The sequence below is a fragment of the Primulina eburnea genome, chromosome 2, assembly GCF_022965805.1.
Source record: "Primulina eburnea isolate SZY01 chromosome 2, ASM2296580v1, whole genome shotgun sequence".
NCBI classification, from domain to species: Eukaryota; Viridiplantae; Streptophyta; class Magnoliopsida; order Lamiales; family Gesneriaceae; genus Primulina; species Primulina eburnea.
The window spans coordinates 25,482,715-25,506,283 of record NC_133102.1 but is presented as its reverse complement, the minus strand read 5'-3'; the positions used below and the strand labels follow the sequence as shown (position 1 = coordinate 25,506,283).

Below are 23,569 nucleotides of genomic sequence, written 5' to 3'. Positions count from 1 at the left end.
TTTAATTAACTGGAGTACAGTGATGAGCGCCGGATTAAATTGATTGGGCACCAGTTGCTTGATGTTGCACAAAGCTTGTGGGGACCCGGGCTCTAATTCTTTTTCTTGGGATTAAATGGATCAATATTATTTAAAAAGTGGGTCAAATTGTCAGGGCCCGTGCACTTAATCAATAATTAATTACCAGTCAACAAGGATTAAATGGTGTAAACAGCGAAAACGAGTTTAAAACGTTAATTTGGGCCTACAGAAATTTCGGCATGACCTCCCCGTAAGTAGGACATCCCAAAAAAAATCTCAAAACACCACAACAATAATATACGCTCGAAAATATCAACAAGTTCACAATCAACCACACAAACATCCTACAGCCGCACTGGCCAGGACTAGACACAACATACCACAAATAAAATCCAACACAACATAAAAACAACACCATACAGCTACACAGGGCATCTCCCTGGCAAATGTATCAAACCAGAATAATATATATAAATATCTGGGAACTCTGACACAACCGACTGACTACTGGGTACCACTCGCTGACGCTCCACCAGACGCGTCAAAACCCCTGGAATGACCTGCTATGGCATCAAAAACAACCACAACATCAAAAGAAAACAGGGGTCGACCCCAGTACGACAAACCAGTAAAATCATGACGTAAATAAAAGACATGTAATAATATCAAGTAAATGCAATGCTATGTGATGCATGAATGGTGACAACGGAATAATGGATACCAAATGGAGTCCAAATGAATAGCATCATCAACAGTAACAGTGGCCACCCGTGCCAGGAATGCAGCATCAAATCGCCGCTCGTCAATGCACGTAGCATCGGGAATGCGAGTAGCTAAGTCGCTCGTCCCTAGCTTGTCATCTGGGAATGTGGCTAATCCTAACCCACTCGTCCCTCTGATGACTCAAAGTATCTCAACAGAATCAACATAATAGCCGTCAAAGGAGTCAAGGCTCAATATGTTATGCCAATACAACTAATGCATGAATGAAACGATATAAACATTCAATGCACATAATAGCAAATAACATTCACCAAATATTCTTACACGCCAATATAACCGTCATAATGATATAGGTTTGAGCGTACCTCAATTACAACTTACAATACCCCGGTAAATCTTAAAGGCTATCGAATGATACTCGTCCAACGATAAAACCTACAATATAAATTCGCTATCTATATTAATATAATACATTCTAACCGACTAAATCAAATTAAATCGGCTTGGTTAAAAAATCGAAACCCGGGCAGCCTATATAACCCGTACAAATTTTGAAATTCCAAGTTTAATACCTCAAGAAACGAAGCTTAAACACACAATGGTGAACTCGCGAAGATGGCTCGCCGGAAAAGTCGCCGAAGTTACTGTTCACGCCGGAAACCTAGCTGGAAATTAGGGGAAAAGCTTAATACTACACTTTTACCAACTAACACACCAAGAACAACCAAGAATCGAAGCCAAAAGCTTACCCAAAACCAAATCGAAACTCACGCACCTAGCTGCTGGAAATCATGTCAAACGAGCTCAATACCTTCCAATCTTTAGCAAGAAAGAAGCTAATATAATGGAGGAAGAAAGTTTGCTAAGCTGCTGCGCTAAATTTCTGGCCGCTGGAACGATTCACGCTTGCTGCAGAAACAGTAGAGAGACGACGAGCAAGGCTGGAGAAGAGTTTCTGGAATGAGAGATCTCATTATTTCAAATGGGTTGGGGTTTAAATAAATAAAATAGGAAATGGACTGGGCTTACTTATTTAGATATTGGGCCTCACATTCTCCCCCACTAATAAAAGATTTCGTCCTCGAAATCTAACAAACACAACATTGATAATCAAAACATCATGACTGATAATACATAGGAATTCAAAATACATCGCGAAATTCTGTACATTCTCAAACAAATGAGGCCATTCTTGTCGCATCTTTGCCTCTAATTCCCATGTAGATTCTTCTCTTCCATGTCTACTCCACTGCACCAAAACCAATGGAATCGTCTTGCTCCTGAGCTGTCTTTCCTTGCGGTCCAAAATCTGCACTGGATGTTCAACATAGCTAAGGGAACTGTCTAACTCCACATCCTCGACATTCAAGATATGAGACGGATCTGGCTCATACTTCCGCAACATAGATACATGAAACACATTATGTATCAAAGACAAACTCTGCGGCAAATCCAAACGATAAGCCAATGTGCCAATCCTCTCAACAATCATATACGGACCAATATAACGCGGAGCTAACTTCCCTTTATGTCCAAATCTCATAGTACCCCAGAATGGTGATACTTTCAAGAAAACATAATCGCCCACTTGGAATTCTAAAGGTCTACGCCTTTTATTAGCATAACTGGCTTGACGATCCTGGGCTGCTTTCATCCTTTTCCTGATCAATTCAACTTTATCTTTCATTTCTTGAATAAATTCTGGTTTTGACATCTGTCTTTCTCCTATATCTTCCCAACATATCGGCGATCTGCACTTTCTTCCATACAAAGCTTCAAATGGTGCCATACCGATTGTTGCCTGAAAACTATTATTGTAAGAGAATTCAACCAAAGACAGTGATTCTTGCCAACCACCTTTGAAATCCATCACTGCTGCTCGTAACATATCCTCTAGAGTCTGGATGGTTCTTTCTGACTGACCATCTGTCTGCGGGTGATAGGCAGTGCTCATAGCCAACTTTGAACCCAAAGCTGATTGCAAACTTCCCCAAAACTTCGAAGCAAACCTTAGATCACGATCGGATACTATGGTTACTGGCACACCATGCAATCTCACTATATGATCAATGTACAGTTTCGCCATTTTCATATAAGTACAGGTACGATCATACGGAATAAAATGAGCTGATTTAGACAATCTATCAACAATCACCCAAATCGCATCGCAACCACGATTGGAACGAGGTAGATGTGTCACGAAATCCATAGCAATGTGCTCCCAGTTCCACTGTGGCACTTCAATACTATTCAACATTCCACCAGGTCTCATTCTCTCGGCTTTAACGTGTTGACACGTTAAACATTTAGCCACAAAATGAGAGATATCTTTCTTCATACCTTCCCACCAATAATGAGCTCTCAAGGTATGATACATCTTTCGAACTCCTGGATGAATACTGTGCCGACTACAATGTGCTTCCTTTAGTATGGCTTCTTTCAGATCTATCAAATTTGGAACCACAAGTCTACAATTAAAGCGCAGACTACCATCTGAAGCAACACTAAACTTTTCTGTCTGACCTGCTCGAGACAATTCTGTCAATCTATGAATGTGCGGATCGGTCTTTTGTGCTGCTTTGATTCTGGACAAAATCTGTGGCTCAACTTGAATAGATGACACTATAAAGTAGTCTCCACTGATTTGATAAGTCCATCCTGAAGTTCCCAAGTGCTCGTGAACTTTAGAGATAGTCAAAGATGTCAGCATAGCATTCTGAACTTTCCTGCTGAGAGCATCTGCAACAAGATTCATTCGACCTGGTTGATACTGAATCTCACAATCAAAGTCTTTAAGCAATTCCATCCATCGACGCTGTCTCATGTTCAAGTCAGGCTGTGAGAAAAGATATTTAAGACTCTTGTGATCCGAATAAATCACAAACTTCTCACCGTACACATAGTGACGCCATAACTTCAATGCAAACACAATGGCAGCCAACTCTAAGTCATGCACTGGATATCGGGTCTCATGCGGCTTCAACTGACGAGAAGCATATGCAATCACTCGCCCATTTTGCATTAGAACACATCCAAGTCCATTTAGAGATGCATCTGAACAAACAACATATCCACCTGAGCCTGATGGTAAAGCTAGCACTGGAGCTGTTGTCAACTTTTCCGTCAAAGTCTGAAAACTTGACTCACATTCATCAGTCCACACAAAACGTCGATCTTTTTGCGTTAATTGAGTAATAGGCCTTGCTATAATAGAAAATCCTTCAATGAAACGCCTATAATATCCTGCCAATCCCAAGAAACTGCGAATATCGGAAATATTCCTCGGTGTTGGCCAATTTATAATAGCTTCCACCTTACTAGGATCCATTGATACTCCTTGAGCTGATATAACATGACCCAGAAATACTACTCTGTCCAGCCAGAATTCACATTTAGAAAATTTTGCATACAATTGCGCTGCTCTGAGTGTCTGGAGGACTAACCTTAAATGTTCTCGATGCTCCTTCCTTGTTTTCGAATAAATCAGAATGTCATCTATGAAGACAATAACAAATCTGTCTATAAATTCTCGAAAAACACGATTCATCAAATCCATAAAAACCGCAGGAGCATTAGTCAACCCAAAATGCATAACTAGAAATTCATAATGCCCATAACGTGTTCGAAATGCTGTCATCGGCACATCTTCCTCTCGAACTCGGAGCTGATGGTAGCCAGAACGAAGATCAATCTTAGAATAAACTGACGTACCTTGCAACTGATCAAACAAATCATCGATACGCGGCAAAGGATATTTATTCTTCACAGTAGCTTTGTTCAACTGCCTGTAATCAATGCACATTCTCATCGTTCCGTCTTTCTTCTTGACAAACAATACTGGAGCTCCCCAAGGTGCATGCTTGGTCTAATATAGCCTTTTTCCAGTAAGTCCTGTAATTGCTCTTTGAGTTCTTTCAATTCCGCTGGAGCCAAACGGTATGGTGCTCTCGAAATAGGATTTGTCCCGGACACCAACTCAATGCTAAAATCAATTTCTCTCTGGGGTGGAAATCCAGGAATTTCATCGGGAAATACATCAGGGAATTCCTTGACAACAGGAATATCAGAAACTTCAAATCTTTTTCCCTGTGTCGAATCAACTGCATAGATCATGAATCCTTCATTTTCTGTTGACAAAAGTCTGAACATTTCCATTGCTGACACTAATGGAATACGTGATTCTGAATCACTACCGTAAAAATTCCATTTACTGCCATAATACGGTCTGAATCTGACAACTCCATGGAAACAATCAACGGTAGCTCGATAATTAGACAGAGTATCCATTCCCAGAATACAGACGAAGTCAGACATATCTAGCTTGATGAGATTAGTAATCATAATATTGTCATCGAATCTAATCACACAATTTAGAATTATCTCATGAGACATCAAACATACACCGGCAGGAGTAGAAACTGACACAGTATCTATCAACGGAGTTGAAACGTCTACTCGTTTTAAAATGCGGAACTTTTTTTTTTTTTTTTAGCTCTCATTTTAAAAATTTACATTTAAAATGATCATATTTATTTATCAATGAAAATATCACAGTTAAAAATAACCAACATCGACGTAATCGTAAATGAGTAAAAATCATGAAAATCCTCATCGTAAATAAAATGTTCAACTCCTCTCCAAAAACCATCACTCAAAATGCGGAAAAACGCGCGGTCCTCGGGTTATGTCACCGCACCAGGACTGCCTACTCAGAGTTCAGCACCTCCTGTCTCCTGCTCAAAATGCTCACCTGCATCACACACGCCTAGTGAGTCTAAAGACTCAACACACCTGTACCAGTAATAACAAGTACATATACGTAGCACACAACAGTGAAAAATAACATAATCAAAATACATTTCATGAGCTTAAAAACATGAACATAAGTGTGTCGTATAAAATCGTAACGTGTTAAAACATGTCTCATCATGTTATCATATCATATGCGTAACTATGACCTGTCAAAACATGGTAATAGCATGTATCATCGTATCAGCATATACGTGTTAAAATCTTAATTTGAATTCCGTTCATTAGCTGTAACTTTCGTATCATCATGTCATCATGTCAGTCGATGGATCCATCTACGTGTAACCGCGGTACCCGGCGGCGGGGGACATCAGCGACACTCTCACCCGTCAACTGAGCCCGAGCCTATCATGTCATCATATCATGTCAATGGAAATACGATCGTCGGGCTCCCTCTGGGGCCTTCTCCCGTAAACGGGCTCCCTCTGGGGCCTTTTCCCTCACGATATCTCCAATCATATCATCGTGTCATCGTGTTAGTCACAACTAAATCACTTCCTTCAAAACGTGTCATCATATTCATCACTTAATAAAAGCATGCATATACGAAATTTTTCCTTTAAACCAAGCATGCACCGTATTTATCATAATTGCGTCAAAATCGTAAACATGATGCATAAACATTCAAAATATCATAATTTTGTGCTCAGGGCGCTGCCAGGACCAACATCTCACCCCAGGTGCAAAATGATCATTTTGCCCCTGAAACCGAAAAATTACCATTTTGCTCATAGACGTAAAATTTCACTTCTTTGACATTTTCTTAATTCCATTAACCCTAACACGTCCCAAATAATTATTTAAGCTTACAAGAACTTTCCCATATTTTTATTTGGCTTAAATCTATGACTTTTAAATTAATCTTTAAATATAACCTATTAATGCGTTTTAATCCCGAATTAAACCAAACCTTAGCATAAAATTCCCAAGTTAAAAACTTAGACTTCTAATAATTATTTGAGCTTAAATATAATTCTCTATAATTTTATTAAGCTTAAATCTAGGCGTTTCAATTTATTCTTTACTTAACGTTTCGTGCGGCGACTAAATCCCGGATAAATCCAAAACTCATTATTTTGTTCCGAAGCTTACCAAACTCCTAAAAATGTCCCAAAACATATTTATAAGTATTCCTAGACGTAAACCCGAGCTCATTTTATAACTTAACCTAATTGTTTTAAAACATGGATCGGGGTCTCGATTTTAACCAGAATTGACACGAAACTTTACCCACATTTTCCCCAACTTTTACCACATCTTAAAAACGCTTAATGGGTCTTAAAGAAATTTCATTATGCTGCTAACCACGTCTGAACTATTCAGAACTTGACAGGATCTCTCGGTCCTATCACATTGCACCAACTCATTTGCACTTGGCTCCCAAAAACTCACGACTCACGCTAAACCGATTTCCCCAGCCACGAGCAAGCCTACTAAGGACCTTGATCAGACCCTAAGACATCTAGCAAAACCAAGACGCTGACCCCATTCACGCTCCTAACCACTAGAAATCAAGAAACACGCAACAAGCTCGCTACCGAGACTACTCTCCACAACATGGCTCGGTTGTTTGATCCTTCGACCCCAGCGTTGTTTGAGCCATTCCAGCCTCCACCTCAGACCAATTAAGGTCTGGTCTAGGGCTGGAGAAGGTCCTCAAACGGCTGGAGTACAAGCATCCAAGGACCGAACCACTACCCAAGTCCCGATCTGCACAGCCTTCACGGCTTAGAACAAAACCCGATCAAATTTCCACTCCTGCACCTACAGCTCTCACTCTCAATCTGTTCCTGTCCTTGACAACCACACACAGCAGCCCCTTGCACATAAATTCAGAAAAAAACGTGAGCCACACTCATAGAAACAAGAACCACATAAAAACCGAAAAGATCTTTCATGGAAATGCTTAGATCGAAACATTTTATGCATGAACACCATCATCAGTATATAACACGGGTATGATGCAGAAAAAATGGTACAAAGCGTGCCTGCTAAATGTAAAAACGTGAGAAGAATGAAGAGAGGAGCGCCGGAGATCCTTTGGGTGCAAGAACAAGCAAGAACCGAGGCCTTCTTGCTGATATGAGTGTGTCGGCTGAGTGGAGTTTAGGTTTAGGTTAAATGGGTGTTTAAGTGTTAATTAAATAATAAAATAACTTTAACAGGCCAACAATTAACATTTAAAAGCTAAAAAAAAAATGTTTTAAGCCCAATAAGCTCAAAAGTAGGCCCATTAAATCCAAACACACTCCCGTAAGATATTTCGCGTTAGAAAGATTTTGAAAATATTAGCCGAACCCTTAAAAAGTCTCCCGATTTGATAAAATTCGCGTACCGTTAAAAATAAATTCCTGCGGGTAAGAATACCCGGTAAAATCCCATTATTTGAAACATCCACTTAAAACACCATAAATTAATTTATAGAAATTAATCATGTATTAAAATAATTTTCCTGAAAATTCTCCGGTCTCCGTTCCTCGTTTGGGCAAAAAATGCAACTTAAAAATCTTTAACGCGTGAACTTTAAAATTTTAAGAACTAAATTCGATCATGCATGAATTATGCATAACATGCATAAAAATAATTAAACACGTAATTTAAAATAAAATCTTAAATTGCATGAACTTTAAATAAATCATGAATCAGAAACAAATTCATAGAATACACATGCATTTAAATGCTTTAAAATAATTTAATAAAATACCAGACAATTTAATAACTAGCATGCATGTGGTTCACGTGGACCTTCATATTTTCGGGACGTTACAATCTACTTCCCTTATATTGAATTTCGTTCCCGAAATTCGCTTATCCTCGATAATCAAAGAGTTTAGATTCTTAATTCCAGTATGCTAATAACCCACGCTTCCGCTGCGCTACTCTAATAAAATAAGTGATGAATTGTCCTTACGTCTCCTCAATCCTAATTAAATTGCCTACTGAATCCTTGATTGCGAATCACAACTTAACACGACTTGAGGTGATTTAGTTCTATTCTACTATGACCTCGAATTTGACTTATCTCGCAATTCCCCATACTAGAGATGGATGTCCAACCTTTATCGTATCTTACTTTACTTATACTATACCCATAATATTCACCGACCTATTACATTAGCATTTATGCTATTCAACTTAGGAAACCTTAGTCCCAAAATTTACTGACCGACTTCTATCATCGGTGATACACTTAAAATTTAAACCTTATCTCAACCTCACAATAATTTTTAGCCTAAGTCCCTTGAATTGAATCTTTATCTCACGACACCGAACTTACGTAACTTACTAATTACGAGTACATCCCGAATTTTAAATCATTACAAATCTTAAACCTCGAGTAATGTTAATCCATAAAATCCAATTATACCGTGTCGATCTTCTACCTATATTAATAAGCACTTCTAGCCCCAATTAAATGCTCAAACTATTTCCTTCCCAATTGTTATATAGTTGATGTCTAAGACCCTTGGACTTTCCTCCTTGAAACAATTGTCGCATCTTTACGTATCCTCAATACTTAATTAATACTAGCGTAAAAACTTAATAATTTATTTCATGTTAATGTTGGACTAACTCTAATAAATCAACTTCACTTATAACCCATAGAATTCTAGAATTCCCATATCAAGATTTTTGGTTTCTCAGTCGATAAAAATCTTCATATTCATTCATTGAAAACTTATGTTGAACGCAACTAGTTCCCTTTTGTTTTGGTTTCACCCAAAAACTTCCGTATGAACAAATATCCCATAAATTTGAAATTCAAACTTACCTAATCCAAATAGATTTGGATAAAATAATTTCAATACACATATCCGCTTAGTCCCAAGTTTCTTAATGACTTTCAAAATTCCTCAAGACAAGGTGTCTACCTCACCTCTTACATGCGTCTATCAAATATCCTAACCATAAATCACACTCAACTTTCTAGAAAAATTAAATTCCAACAAAGATATAATTTTAACTCTTAAGATCATGATTAAAACTTAAGCTATACCAAACCTTAGGATCCCAAAATTTAAGTTAACTTACTTTCGAATCCTATAACCTAACTAATTGATCAACTTTATCTTAAATTGTTAGCACTCTAAATTTTTAAATTTTTCCACAGCATTGCTCCATTAACATTTAGATTTCAAGCCTTATATTGATTCATCCTACAATGTCCTTGATTGTTATTCCTTATAACATTATAACCCATATGTGTCAAAGTTCAAATATCCATTCAAGCCTATCTCATCAAACATTCCTACCCTTTAAACCATTCGATTCTTGCTTACTGCTAAACTAGTCTCCAAATTTCTCAAAAATTGCAAAATAAATTCTTAATTTCCTCAAAAATTATCCAATTTGTCCTTAATTTAGAAAATTCCACAATTACCCAAAATCTATTGGCATTCATAATTCCATTTTATAGGTTTCTCGTGACATAAATTTCAATAATTTTAAGCTTATTAAACCAAAAATCAATTCCCATAACCTCAAAAATTACTGATTCAACCTAATTGTTCCTCAAAAGCTCGAATTTAATCCTCAAAATTTTCAGAATTTGCAATTTGGCCCTTAAAGTTCTCAAAAATTACATTTTTGGTCCTACAACTCTTCGAAATTTGCATTCTTGGTCCCCATAAAATTTTCGATTTGGCCTCATTAATCCTTAAAATTCTCGAACTCGAAATTTAATCGCAAAAAATCGGTAAGTTCGAAAATAGTCCCTTAGAATTTTATTTTTGCACTTAGGTCCTCAAATTATTGGTTATTACAATTAGGTCCTTAAAATTCTCAATTCATTCAATTTAATCCTTAAATCCCAAGTTATACATTTTTATACTTCTAAGGATTTTCGTATTCTTCGAATCATTAATCCTTACATGGAATCCTCAAAAATTAACTTCAACTAGCAACCACGAACAATCAGTAATTTCTTAGAATTTCTACAAGTCCCAAAAAAAAAAAAAAACATTCTTTATTTTCAAGATTAACTTATGACCCATAAGGAAGACATCAGTACTGTTGACCCAAAAATTAATATAATCAAATTCTTTCCAACCTTTCCTTACGCCCAAAAACCAAATTCTTACAAATGTCCAATTCCAGCACAAGGCCCGCATGCATGCAAATCATATGATTTCTCAACTCATGTCGCAACATGCATAAAAATTTTAAAGCATCTTATCTCAAACATAACGACAGATGAACCTTTATTGTGAAACGTATAATCTCTAAAACATATAAACAGCTAAACATGTACTGTAAAGCATATATAATGTAAATATGCAGGTGATAACAGTCAATCATTTAAAACATTCAAAACATAAAAGCTTACAGACTTGAGGCTTGAAGACTGAGCGGCAGAAGCAGGCGGTGGCATAACCCTATACAGGACCCTTGCTCTGATACCAACTGAAACGTCTACTCGTTTTAAAATGCGGAACTTTTTTTTTTTTTTTTGAGCTCTCATTTTAAAAATTTACATTTAAAATGATCATATTTATTTATCAATGAAAATATCACAGTTAAAAATAACCAACATCGACGTAATCGTAAATGAGTAAAAATCATGAAAATCCTCATCGTAAATAAAATGTTCAACTCCTCTCCAAAAACCATCACTCAAAATGCGGAAAAACGCGCGGTCCTCGGGTTATGTCACCGCACCAGGACTGCCTACTCAGAGTTCAGCACCTCCTGTCTCCTGCTCAAAATGCTCACCTGCATCACACACGCCTAGTGAGTCTAAAGACTCAACACACCTGTACCAGTAATAACAAGTACATATACGTAGCACACAACAGTGAAAAATAACATAATCAAAATACATTTCATGAGCTTAAAAACATGAACATAAGTGTGTCGTATAAAATCGTAACGTGTTAAAACATGTCTCATCATGTTATCATATCATATGCGTAACTATGACCTGTCAAAACATGGTAATAGCATGTATCATCGTATCAGCATATACGTGTTAAAATCTTAATTTGAATTCCGTTCATTAGCTGTAACTTTCGTATCATCATGTCATCATGTCAGTCGATGGATCCATCTACGTGTAACCGCGGTACCCGGCGGCAGGGGACATCAGCGACACTCTCACCCGTCAACTGAGCCCGAGCCTATCATGTCATCATATCATGTCAATGGAAATACGATCGTCGGGCTCCCTCTGGGGCCTTCTCCCGTAAACGGGCTCCCTCTGGGGCCTTTTCCCTCACGATATCTCCAATCATATCATCGTGTCATCGTGTTAGTCACAACTAAATTACTTCCTTCAAAACGTGTCATCATATTCATCACTTAATAAAAGCATGCATATACGAAATTTTTCCTTTAAACCAAGCATGCACCGTATTTATCATAATTGCGTCAAAATCGTAAACATGATGCATAAACATTCAAAATATCATAATTTTGTGCTCAGGGCGCTGCCAGGACCAACATCTCACCCCATGTGCAAAATGACCATTTTGCCCCTGAAACCGAAAAATTACCATTTTGCTCATAGACGTAAAATTTCACTTCTTTGACATTTTCTTAATTCCATTAACCCTAACACGTCCCAAATAATTATTTAAGCTTACAAGAACTTTCCCATATTTTTATTTGGCTTAAATCTATGACTTTTAAATTAATCTTTAAATATAACCTATTAATGCGTTTTAATCCCGAATTAAACCAAACCTTAGCATAAAATTCACAACTTAAAAACTTAGACTTCTAATAATTATTTGAGCTTAAATATAATTCTCTATAATTTTATTAAGCTTAAATCTAGGCGTTTCAATTTATTCTTTACTTAACGTTTCGTGCGGCGACTAAATCCCGGATAAATCCAAAACTCATTATTTTGTTCCGAAGCTTACCAAACTCCTAAAAATGTCCCAAAACATATTTATAAGTATTCCTAGACGTAAACCCGAGCTCATTTTATAACTTAACCTAATTGTTTTAAAACATGGATCGGGGTCTCGATTTTAACCCGAATTGACACGAAACTTTACCCACATTTTCCCCAACTTTTACCACATCTTAAAAACGCTTAATGGGTCTTAAAGAAATTTCATTATGCTGCTAACCACGTCTGAACTATTCAGAACTTGACAGGATCTCTCGGTCCTATCACATTGCACCAACTCATTTGCACTTGGCTCCCAAAAACTCACGACTCACGCTAAACCGATTTCCCCAGCCACGAGCCAGCCTACTAAGGACCTTGATCAGACCCTAAGACATCTAGCAAAACCAAGACGCTGACCCCATTCACGCTCCTAACCACTAGAAATCAAGAAACACGCAACAAGCTCGCTACCGAGACTACTCTCCACAACATGGCTCGGTTGTTTGATCCTTCGACCCCAGCGTTGTTTGAGCAATTCCAGCCTCCACCTCAGACCAATTAAGGTCTGGTCTAGGGCTGGAGAAGGTCCTCACACGGCTGGAGTACAAGCATCCAAGGACCGAACCACTACCCAAGTCCCGATCTGCACAGCCTTCACGGCTTAGAACAAAACCCGATCAAATTTCCACTCCTGCACCTACAGCTCTCACTCTCAATCTGTTCCTGTCCTTGACAACCCCACACAGCAGCCCCTTGCACATAAATTCAGAAAAAAACGTGAGCCACACTCATAGAAACAAGAACCACATAAAAACCGAAAAGATCTTTCATGGAAATGCTTAGATCGAAACATTTTATGCATGAACACCATCATCAGTATATAACACGGGTATGATGCAGAAAAAATGGTACAAAGCGTGCCTGCTAAATGTAAAAACGTGAGAAGAATGAAGAGAGGAGCGCCGGAGATCCTTTGGGTGCAAGAACAAGCAAGAACCGAGGCCTTCTTGCTGATAGGAGTGTGTTGGCTGAGTGGAGTTTAGGTTTAGGTTAAATGGGTGTTTAAGTGTTAATTAAATAATAAAATAACTTTAACAGGCCAACAATTAACATTTAAAAGCTAAAAAAAATGTTTTAAGCCCAATAAGCCCAAAAGTAGGCCCATTAAATCCAAACACACTCCCGTAAGATATTTCGCGTTAGAAAGATTTTGAAAATATTAGCCGAACCCTTAAAAAGTCTCCCGATTTGATAAAATTTGCGTACCGTTAAAAATAAATTCCTGCGGGTAAGAATACCCGGTAAAATCCCATTATTTGAAACATCCACTTAAAACACCATAAATGAATTTATAGAAATTAATCATGTATTAAAATAATTTTCCTAAAAATTCTCCGGTCTCCGTTCCTCGTTCGGGCAAAAAATGCAACTTAAAAATCTTTAACGCGTGAACCTTTAAAATTTTAAGAACTAAATTCGATCATGCATGAATTATGCATAACATGCATAAAAATAATTAAACACGTAATTTAAAATAAAATCTTAAATTGCATGAACTTTAAATAAATCATGAATCAAAAACAAATTCATGGAATACACATGCATTTAAATGCTTTAAAATAATTTAATAAAATACCAGACAATTTAATAACTAGCATGCATGTGGTTCACGTGGACCTTCATATTTTCGGGACGTTACAGGAGTAGTAGCAATCTCATGCTCATCAACAAATACAACAGATACAAATGAATGAGATGCTCCTGTGTCTATCAGTATGCGAGCAGGATGATTAAAAATAAGGCAGATACCTGCAATAACTCTGCCCGGTGCATCTTGAACTTGATCTTGGGTTAAAGCATGAACTCGAGCCTGCTGTGGCCCTGGGAAAAGTTGCTGAACCGGACCTCTAGGCTGAGGATAGCTAGATTGCTGAAAAGACTGAGTCGGAACAAAAGGCCTAGTTGCTTGTCCTCTAAAACCCTGACCAAACTGAGGTTGCTGGAATTGTTGTCTTGCTGCATTCGGACATACTCTAGCATAATGTCCAACTTGCCCACAAATATTACAAGATCCCTGAACTCCCGTACACTGAGTACTGAAATGCTTACCACCACAACGATCACAAAATACTCCACCTGGGGACCCAACTGAGCTTCCACGCTGACTGCCAGAACTAGAAGAACTGCTACGAGTCTGTTTCTTGAACTGCTTTCCTTTGGCCTTAAAGCTTTGCTGCTTTGGTTGCTGATAAGGCTGCGAAGGCTGGTACGGCAGTAAAGATGGGTATAGTGGTGCCCCCACTGGCAACGGCACATTGCCTCCGAAACTCTGAGGAAAACCTGGATGAACTGACTGTGGTTCCGCCAAAAGTAGACTCGCCTCCACATTCTTGGCTTTCTCAACGGCATCGGCATAATTAATAGGTGCTCCAGCTACTACCAAAGTGCAAATGCTTCGATTAAATCCTTGCATAAAATGCGATAGCTTGTTCCGATCGCTGCTAGCAACATGAGGAACATAGGCAAGAAGCGCTGAGAATTGAGAGGCATACTCCACAACAGTCATATTTCCCTGAGTCAATCTATTATACTCAGCTTCCTTGGCCGAATAATAAGAAAGCGGTGAATACTCTCGAGCAAACTGAGCACAAAACACATCCCAAGTAACTCTTTCACCCGATTCCTTCAAAGCATCCTCAGTAGTTTCCCACCACAACTGAGCTCGGTCCTTTAATTGACAAATGGCCAACTTAAGTTGCAAATCAGGGGTGTACTCCAGCATATTAAACAAACGCTTCATACTCTTTAGCCACGCTATAGCTTTCTCGCCATCTTCATTCCCAAAGAATCGAGGAGGGCGCATATTCTGAAATCGAGATATCACAAGTTCCATTTCAACCATTCCTCTCGTCAACTGATCCACTTCCCGATCAACATTAACATTTTGTGCTTCACCCCGAGGACGACGACCTCGTCTTCCCCAGTCAGTCTCGTTCAGTCCTCTAACGTTAGGAGCTTCAGACTCCTGAACAACTTCTTTTCCTTTTCTACTCTTCCGTCCAGGTGCCATCTACAAGACACATGTATTTAATCCACAGGCAGAAACAAATAATCGGTTGAGTATAAAAGCATAAACTTAAACTAGTACGCTCTAGTCATGCTGATACAATTAATTCAAAACATAAAAGCAAGCAAGAGCAAAAAAATCAAGCACATGCACAATCATTTTATTTGTGCCTAAACTCGAGTGTCCTAGACTCTATTTCGAGCGTATCCCAGTTACGCTCTGATACCAAACTGTCAGGGCCCGTGCACTTAATCAATAATTAATTACCACTCAACAAGGATTAAATGGTGTAAACAGCGAAAACGAGTTTAAAACGTTAATTTGGGCCTACAGAAATTTCGGCATGACCTCCCCGTAAGTAGGACATCCCAAAAAAAATCTCAAAACACCACAACAATAATATACGCTCGAAAATATCAACAAGTTCACAATCAACCACACAAACATCCTACAGCCGCACTGGCCAGGACTAGACACAACATACCACAAATAAAATCCAACACAACATAAAAACAACACCATACAGCTACACAGGGCATCTCCCTGGCAAATGTATCAAACCAGAATAATATATATAAATATCTGGGAACTCTGACACAACCGACTGATTACTGGGTACCACTCGCTGACGCTCCACCAGACGCGTCAAAATCCCTGGAATGACCTGCTATGGCATCAAAAACAACCACAACATCAAAAGAAAACAGGGGTCGGACCCCAGTACGACAAACCAGTAAAATCATGACGTAAATAAAAGACATGTAATAATATCCAGTAAATGCAATGCTATGTGATGCATGAATGGTGACAACGGAATAATGGATACCAAATGGAGTCCAAACGAATAGCATCATCAACCGTAACAGTGGCCACCCGTGCCAGGAATGCAGCATCAAATCGCCGCTCGTCCATGCACGTAGCATCGGGAATGCGAGTAGCTAAGTCGCTCGTCCCTAGCTTGTCATCTAGGGAATGTGGCTAATCCTAACCCACTCGTCCCTCTGATGACTCAAAGTATCTCAACAGAATCAACATAATAGCCGTCAAAGGAGTCAAGGCTCAATATGTTATGCCAATACAATTAATGCATGAATGCAACGATATAAACATTCAATGCACATAATAGCAAATAACATTCACCAAATATTCTTACACGCCAATATAACCGTCATAATGATATAGGTTTGAGCGTACCTCAATTACAACTTACAATACCCCGGTAAATCTTAAAGGCTATCGAATGAAACTCGTCCAACGATAAAACCTACAATATAAATTCGCTATCCTATATTAATATAATGCATTCTAACCGACTAAATCAAATCGGCTTGGTTAAAAAATCGAAACCCGGGCAGCCTATATAACCCATACAAATTTTGAAATTCCAAGTTTAATACCTCAAGAAACGAAGCTTAAACACACAATGGTGAACTCGCGAAGATGGCTCGCCAGAAAATTCGCCGGAGTTACTGTTCACACCGGAAACCTAGCTGGAAATTAGGGGAAAAGCTTAATACTACACTTTTACCAACTAACACACCAAGAACAACCAAGAATCGAAGCCAAAAGCTTACCTGTAAGGCTCGAGAATTATCAGTTGTCATTAATGTTGACTCGAAGCTATGGTAATGCATGACACTTAGAGTGGAAATTTTGAAGTATGGTCGAAGCCACACCGCACCCGCGGTGTTAGAGATACAGCACCCGCGGTGCATTGAGAGGAAATTAGTGAAATTATGCGAACAGACACCGCACCCGCGGTGTTAGCAAGACCGCACCCGCGGTGTGAGACCGCACCCGCGGTCATGTAAGGACCGCACCCGCGGTCTAGGTGCTGCAATGTTAGATTAATTTGCCGTGAGCACAGCGCACCCACGCTCTTGAGTTGCCGCACCCACGGTCTGCATGCGAAAATGCCACCTTCGATTTTTATGTTGACACATGGCAGGTTGTATATATATTTGGCAATGACACCTCATTTCTCCCCTTTCAGTAAGAGAGAACCGAGACAAGGCCATGCAATTCCTCAAGCTTTTCTTCCTAGTAAACTTTGAATTGTGAAAGATCTAGCTAACCGATTTTAATTCTGAGTTCGGATTATTGATCCTTGCAGCATTGGCAACGAAAGGACGTAAGTTTCTTACATTTCCAGCATGTTTCGGTAGTTATGTGTTGGAAGAATTCAGATTTGAGCTTTAAATTGTGTTCTTGATATCTTGAGCTTGTTATATTTACTATCGGATTGATTTTCAGATATCGTATGCTTTTGTTCGAAATTCCAGCATGTATTATGTGAAGATTTTACAGATTATAGCTGGTGGATTGATGTTTAGATGAGTTTATGAGTTGATTATGATTGAGCATGTTGAGATTGAGTTACCGGTATTCAAGAAATACGCCGTTATGCCGTCGATTGTTACCGAGATGGAGTATTGACTTGTACAAGATTTTGATATGAGTTATATCTTGATAGAATGCATTGTTATATTGTCATTTCAGATTTGTTTTGACAGAGTGACATTCCGACTTCGAGACTTCGAACGACGATTCGACAAGAAAGGTATAATTCATGTGGTATTGGGATTGCACAACTCGATTCAGATTTGATACGTGTTTCCCTAAATCACATACTAGATTGTTATTACATTGATTATGTAATGTCTTGTTTATTGATTTATATTCGAGTCTTGAGATAGGAGATATTGGCAGATTTGCCAAAACTAGACGTTTCGGTGTATCGACGCATAGGAGCAGATTTGCTATATGTGTAGACCCTCGATACAGAGTTGACCGAAGTCTAGGAATAAGACGTACCGTTGCCCCGAGTGGTTGGGTAGGTGACAGACCGTCTTATTCACACGGGGATCCCTAGATTAGAACTGAGTCGAGTCACGAATTTATGTGAATACAGATTTGTATTCCTTGGCATGTTTTAGATTTTAATTCATGTTATTCGATTTATGCTATGCTTTTGTACATGATTTATTATATTGCATGCATCCATGTTTTATACTGGGATATGTTCTCACCGGAATTATCCGGCTGTTGTCGTGTCTTTATGTGTGCATGGCAACAGGTGGGGCAGGATCAGGGTCACGACGAGGATGAGAGAGAGTTGATAGCGTGGTGATGCCGGGTGTAGCAGCAGATTACCAGTAGTTTCTGTTTAGATTTGAACTACTTGTATTTGAGATTCGAACACTAGTGTATGGTTGTACTAGACAGACATGTATGTACATTATGTTGTTTATTTAAGTTAACGACATGTTATGCTTTATCTATACATTTGAATTAATGTTAAAAGCAAATTTTTGACCCACATTTTCGAACAAAGATCCAATTAAATCCCAAAAGAATTGAGTTAGAGCCCGGGTCCCCACATTACCCAAAACCAAATCGAAACTCACGCACCTAGCTACTGGAAATCATGTCAAACGAGCTCAATACCTTCCAATCTTTAGCAAGAAAGAAGCTAATATAATGGAGGAAGAAAGTTTGCTAAGCTGCTGCGCTAAATTTCTGGCCGCTGGAACGATTCACGCTTGCTGCAGAAACAGTAGAGAGACGACGAGCAAGGCTGGAGAAGAGTTTCTGGAATGAGCGATCTCATTATTTCAAATGGGTTGGGGTTTAAATAAATAAAATAGGAAATGGGCTGGGCTTACTTATTTAGATATTGGGCCTCACACAAATTTTTTTTCGCTTTTACATTAACTCAAATGTAAACAAACCAGCATACATTCTTTATTTAATTTACAATATACAACATACAATACATGTCTTATTCTGTATGTCCTCAACTATGCAGTATTAAAAGACAGTACATAATAAAAGACAACTACTGGTCCATCTGCTACGCCCGTGATCTCCACGCTAACACGATCATCTCTGTCTCGACCCAGATCCTGCCCCACCTGTTGTTATGCACACGTACAGACATAACAACAGCCGGAAAACCGGTGAGAACAAATCCCAGTATAAACATGTATACATGCATTAAAACAATCTAAAACATGAAACATGCTAATATGAATGTCATTCGTATATAATCATGCAATTCGAGTCTAATCATGTCTAGACGCGACTCGACTAGAACTCTAGGGATCCCGTTGTGAATAAGACGGCACTGGCTGTCACCTACCCTCCCAATCGAGGTCCTGTCCGTCTTATTCCTAGACTTCGGCCTGATCTGTATCCGCGTCTACAATAGGGGCGGTGATCTTCCCCTAAGCTGTGATATCGCCGAACGTCTAGAAGTCTGGATGATCTCTCAGACTTTCCTATCTTAATGCATGAATACAAAATCTGTAAACAAGCATAATCATATTAATGCAATGCAACATGATCTGTAAACAAAGCATAGCAAGATTTGCATACAAGTTCTAGAGATAAATCTATAAACAATCATAATCATATCAAGATATAGATAGTAATACAAGTATGTGATTTTGGTTGGGAAACTCAAATGTGATCTCCTTTGAGTCGTGATTCCCCAAACAAAACATGTACTATACCTTTCGTCGCACAGTTGCTGTCACGGTTGACAATACGAATCTGAAATGGAAATGTTGATACAAAATCTATCAATCTCTTATCTAATCAACACATATCCCAGTCACTACGTGATCTCGATACAATTTGACGGCATAACGACGTATATTCTTAATACCGGTCAATCCAAAGTCTTAACAGATATCAACACTATATCATCCTCAACTCATACTCAAATCCTATGCACAAAACCATATTCAAAATCGATATAATGTACTTCTAACTACGCTGAATTTCATAATAATTGCATATGATATCTGTTCTTCGATCTGTTTACAAATATATCATGCTCAATACGTCAAGAACATAATATAACTATCATATTCCAATTCCTCTAACGTCTAAATCGTGAAACTTGCTAGAATTAAACAATACTTACATCACTTTGTAGCTTTCAAAGCATGGAACACAATTCTTAACTCGGAATATGATTTGGATGGCTAAATCGTGAGATATCTAACTTTAAAGCTTGAAAACCTTGAGAAGTTATGGAGGAAATCTCGGTTCTTAGAGCTGGAACTGAAGAATAGCTGAATCAGCGCAATTATATATATATACTAGGCCACATGTCAAGTTGAGAATGAGAGTGGATTTCTCGGAGGCATGACCGCGGGTGCGATGACGCTAGGAACGCGGGTGCGCTATGCCTTCGGCAGAAATAAAATTTTTCCAAAACAGTCGACCGCGGGTGCGGTCATGTAACCACCGCGGGTGCGGTCTAATTCTACCGCGGGTGCGGTGTGGCTACGGGAATTTTACTAACTTTCTGCCCATTGCACCGCGGGTGCGGTGCTTGCCAGACTGCGGGTGCGGTCTTGCACTGCTAAAATTTCATATTTTATCGCATCGTTTCGCCCTGTCTGTTCTTGCGTTTCGTATTCAACTATCTACCAGAATCTCAGGCATTACATTTCTCCCCCTCTAAGAAATGATTTCGTCCTCGAAATCGCATTTCATTCTATCAATGCAAGTATAAAAGTAATCACATCAAAACTAAACTAATACTTACATTATTGAAATAACTCGGGATGTTTCTGGCGCATATCTGCTTCTGTTTCCCAAGTCGCTTCTTCGACGCCATGACGACTCCATTGGACTTTCACAAGTGGAATAATCTTCGTTCTGAGCTTCTTTTCTTTCCGATCAAGAATCTGTATCGGTTGTTCAATATAGCTCAATGTCTGGTCTATTTCAGCTTCGTCAGGTTGAATGACATGAGAAATATCTGGCATGTACTTACGCAACATTGATACATGAAACACGTCATGTATTCCCGATAGAGAAGGAGGAAGAGCCAATCGATATGCTCGATCACCAATCTTTTCTAGGATCTCGTAAGGACCGACATATCTAGGAGACAACTTTCCTCGTTTTCCAAATCTAACAACGCCTCGGAAAGGAGAAATCTTCAAGAATACTCTGTCTCCTTGCTCGAATACCAACGGTCTATGTCTGACATTGGCGTATTTGGCTTGCCTATCTTGCGCCGTCTTCATTCTCTTCTGAATGATTTTCACTTTCTCTGTCATGTCACGAATCATATCTGGCCCGAGTTCTGGTAGTTCTGAGATGTCATCCCAGTATAGCGGAGATCTGCACTTCTTTCCATACAAAGCTTCAAACGGTGCCATCTCCATACTCGTCTGGTAGCTATTGTTGTAAGAAAATTCGCAAAGAGGTAGGGAATCTTGCCAACTAATGCCAAAATCTAGTACAACGGCTCTCAACATATCCTCTAATGTCTGGATAGTCCGCTCTGACTGTCCGTCCGTCTGAGGATGGTAAGCGGTACTCATGTGTAATGTCGTACCTAAGGCCTGCTGTAAACTGTGCCAGAAGTGAGAAGTGAATCGTGGATCACGATCTGATACGATATACTTCGGCACTCCATGCAATCTGACTACCTCTCGGATATATATCTCCGCCATCTGATCTTGTCTATACGTCATTCTGTACGGAATGAAGCAAGCAGATTTGGTCAGTCGATCAATGATGACCCAAATTGCATCGTAACCTCTGGATGATCGAGGTAACTTCGTCACAAAATCCATGGAAATGTGATCCCATTTCCATTCTGGAATAGATAAACTCTGAAGTAACCCCCCGGGCTTCTTCCTTTCAGCTTTTACCTGTTGGCAGTTCAAACACTTAGACACGAATTCTGCAATATCTGATTTCATATGTTTCCACCAGAATTGTGTCTTCAAATCATTATACATCTTCCTGCCACCAGGATGAATGCTGAACCGGCTACAATGTGCTTCTGACAGAATCTGCTGTCTCAACTCTGCATCATCTGGTACAACAAGACGATTATTCACGTATAGCACATGATCATGTACCTGATATTCTGACATATGCCCTGATCTGACCATTTGAATCGATCTTTGCACATTCTGATCTCTTCTCTGTGCTTCTTTGATCCTCATGATCAAATCTGACTCAACTTGAATAGCAGCAAGTCGTAGTGGCCTCCTATCTGTATCAAATTCTAGTCCAGAGAAACAGCAATTTTCAACGAGTTTTGTAACACCTATCGTCGATAAGGATAGGGAACAAACCTTTCGACTCAAGGCGTCCGCTGCTGCATTTGACTTTCCTGGATAATATTTGATTTCACAATCAAAATCTTTTAATAGATCAAGCCATCTACGCTGCCTCATGTTCAATTCTGACTGAGAAAATAGATACTTCAGGCTTTTGTGAACGGAGTAAATCTCAAATTTCTCGCCATAGAGATAATGACGCCAGATCTTTAATGCAAATATACGATAGCCGCCAATTCAAGATCATGAATGGGGTATCGAACTTCATGTGGCTTCAATTGTCTCGAGCCGTATGCGATCACATGACCTCGCTGCATCAGTACACATCCCAAACCTCTGTGAGACGCATCACAATAGACAACGAAATCACCCGTACCTGAAGGTATCGTCAACACGGGAGCACTAGTCAGCTTCTTCTTCAGTTTTAGGAAGCTAGACTCACACTCCTCTGACCAAATGAATGGCATATTCTTCTGTGTCAATTGTGTGATTGGCTTTGCAATACTGGAGAAATCTTGAATAAATCTTCGATAGTATCCTGCCAGGCCCATAAAACTGCGTATTTCTGGTACCGACGTCGGTCTTGGCCAACTGATAACAGCTTCCACTTTACTCGGATCTACAAAAATACCATCTCCTGATATGATATGTCCTAAGAAGACAACTCGATTCAACCAAAACTCACACTTTGACAATTTAGCATACAGTCGCTCGTTTCTCAACGTCTGTAAAACAATTCTGAGATGCTCTGCATGCTCATATCTGTTCTTCGAATACAACAAAATATCATCGATGAAAACAATAACAAATTCATCCAAATATTTCTGAAACACTTGGTTCATCAAGCCCATAAATACCGCAGGAGCATTGGTTAAACCAAAAGGCATGACAATAAATTCGTAATGTCCATACCTGGTTCGAAATGTTGTCTTCGGTGTATCTACATCTCGAACTCTGAGCTGATGATACCCAGAACGTAGATCAATCCTTAGAATAGACAGAGGATCCCTGCAA

At 39.1% G+C, this 23,569-nt stretch overlaps 1 protein-coding gene across 1 annotated transcript; it reads right to left on the bottom strand.

Moving 5' to 3' along the window:
• Window positions 1-210: 210 nt before the first annotated feature.
• LOC140824180 (uncharacterized) lies at window positions 211-15,461 on the bottom strand. The gene is made up of 2 exons (XM_073185776.1): window positions 14,201-15,461; window positions 211-581 (listed from the first exon to the last, which is right to left on the bottom strand). Exons 1-2 carry the CDS (start codon window positions 15,459-15,461, stop codon window positions 526-528), a joined length of 1,317 nt encoding a protein of 438 aa, XP_073041877.1. The 3' UTR covers window positions 211-525.
• Between the last annotated feature and the right edge of the window lie 8,108 nt (window positions 15,462-23,569).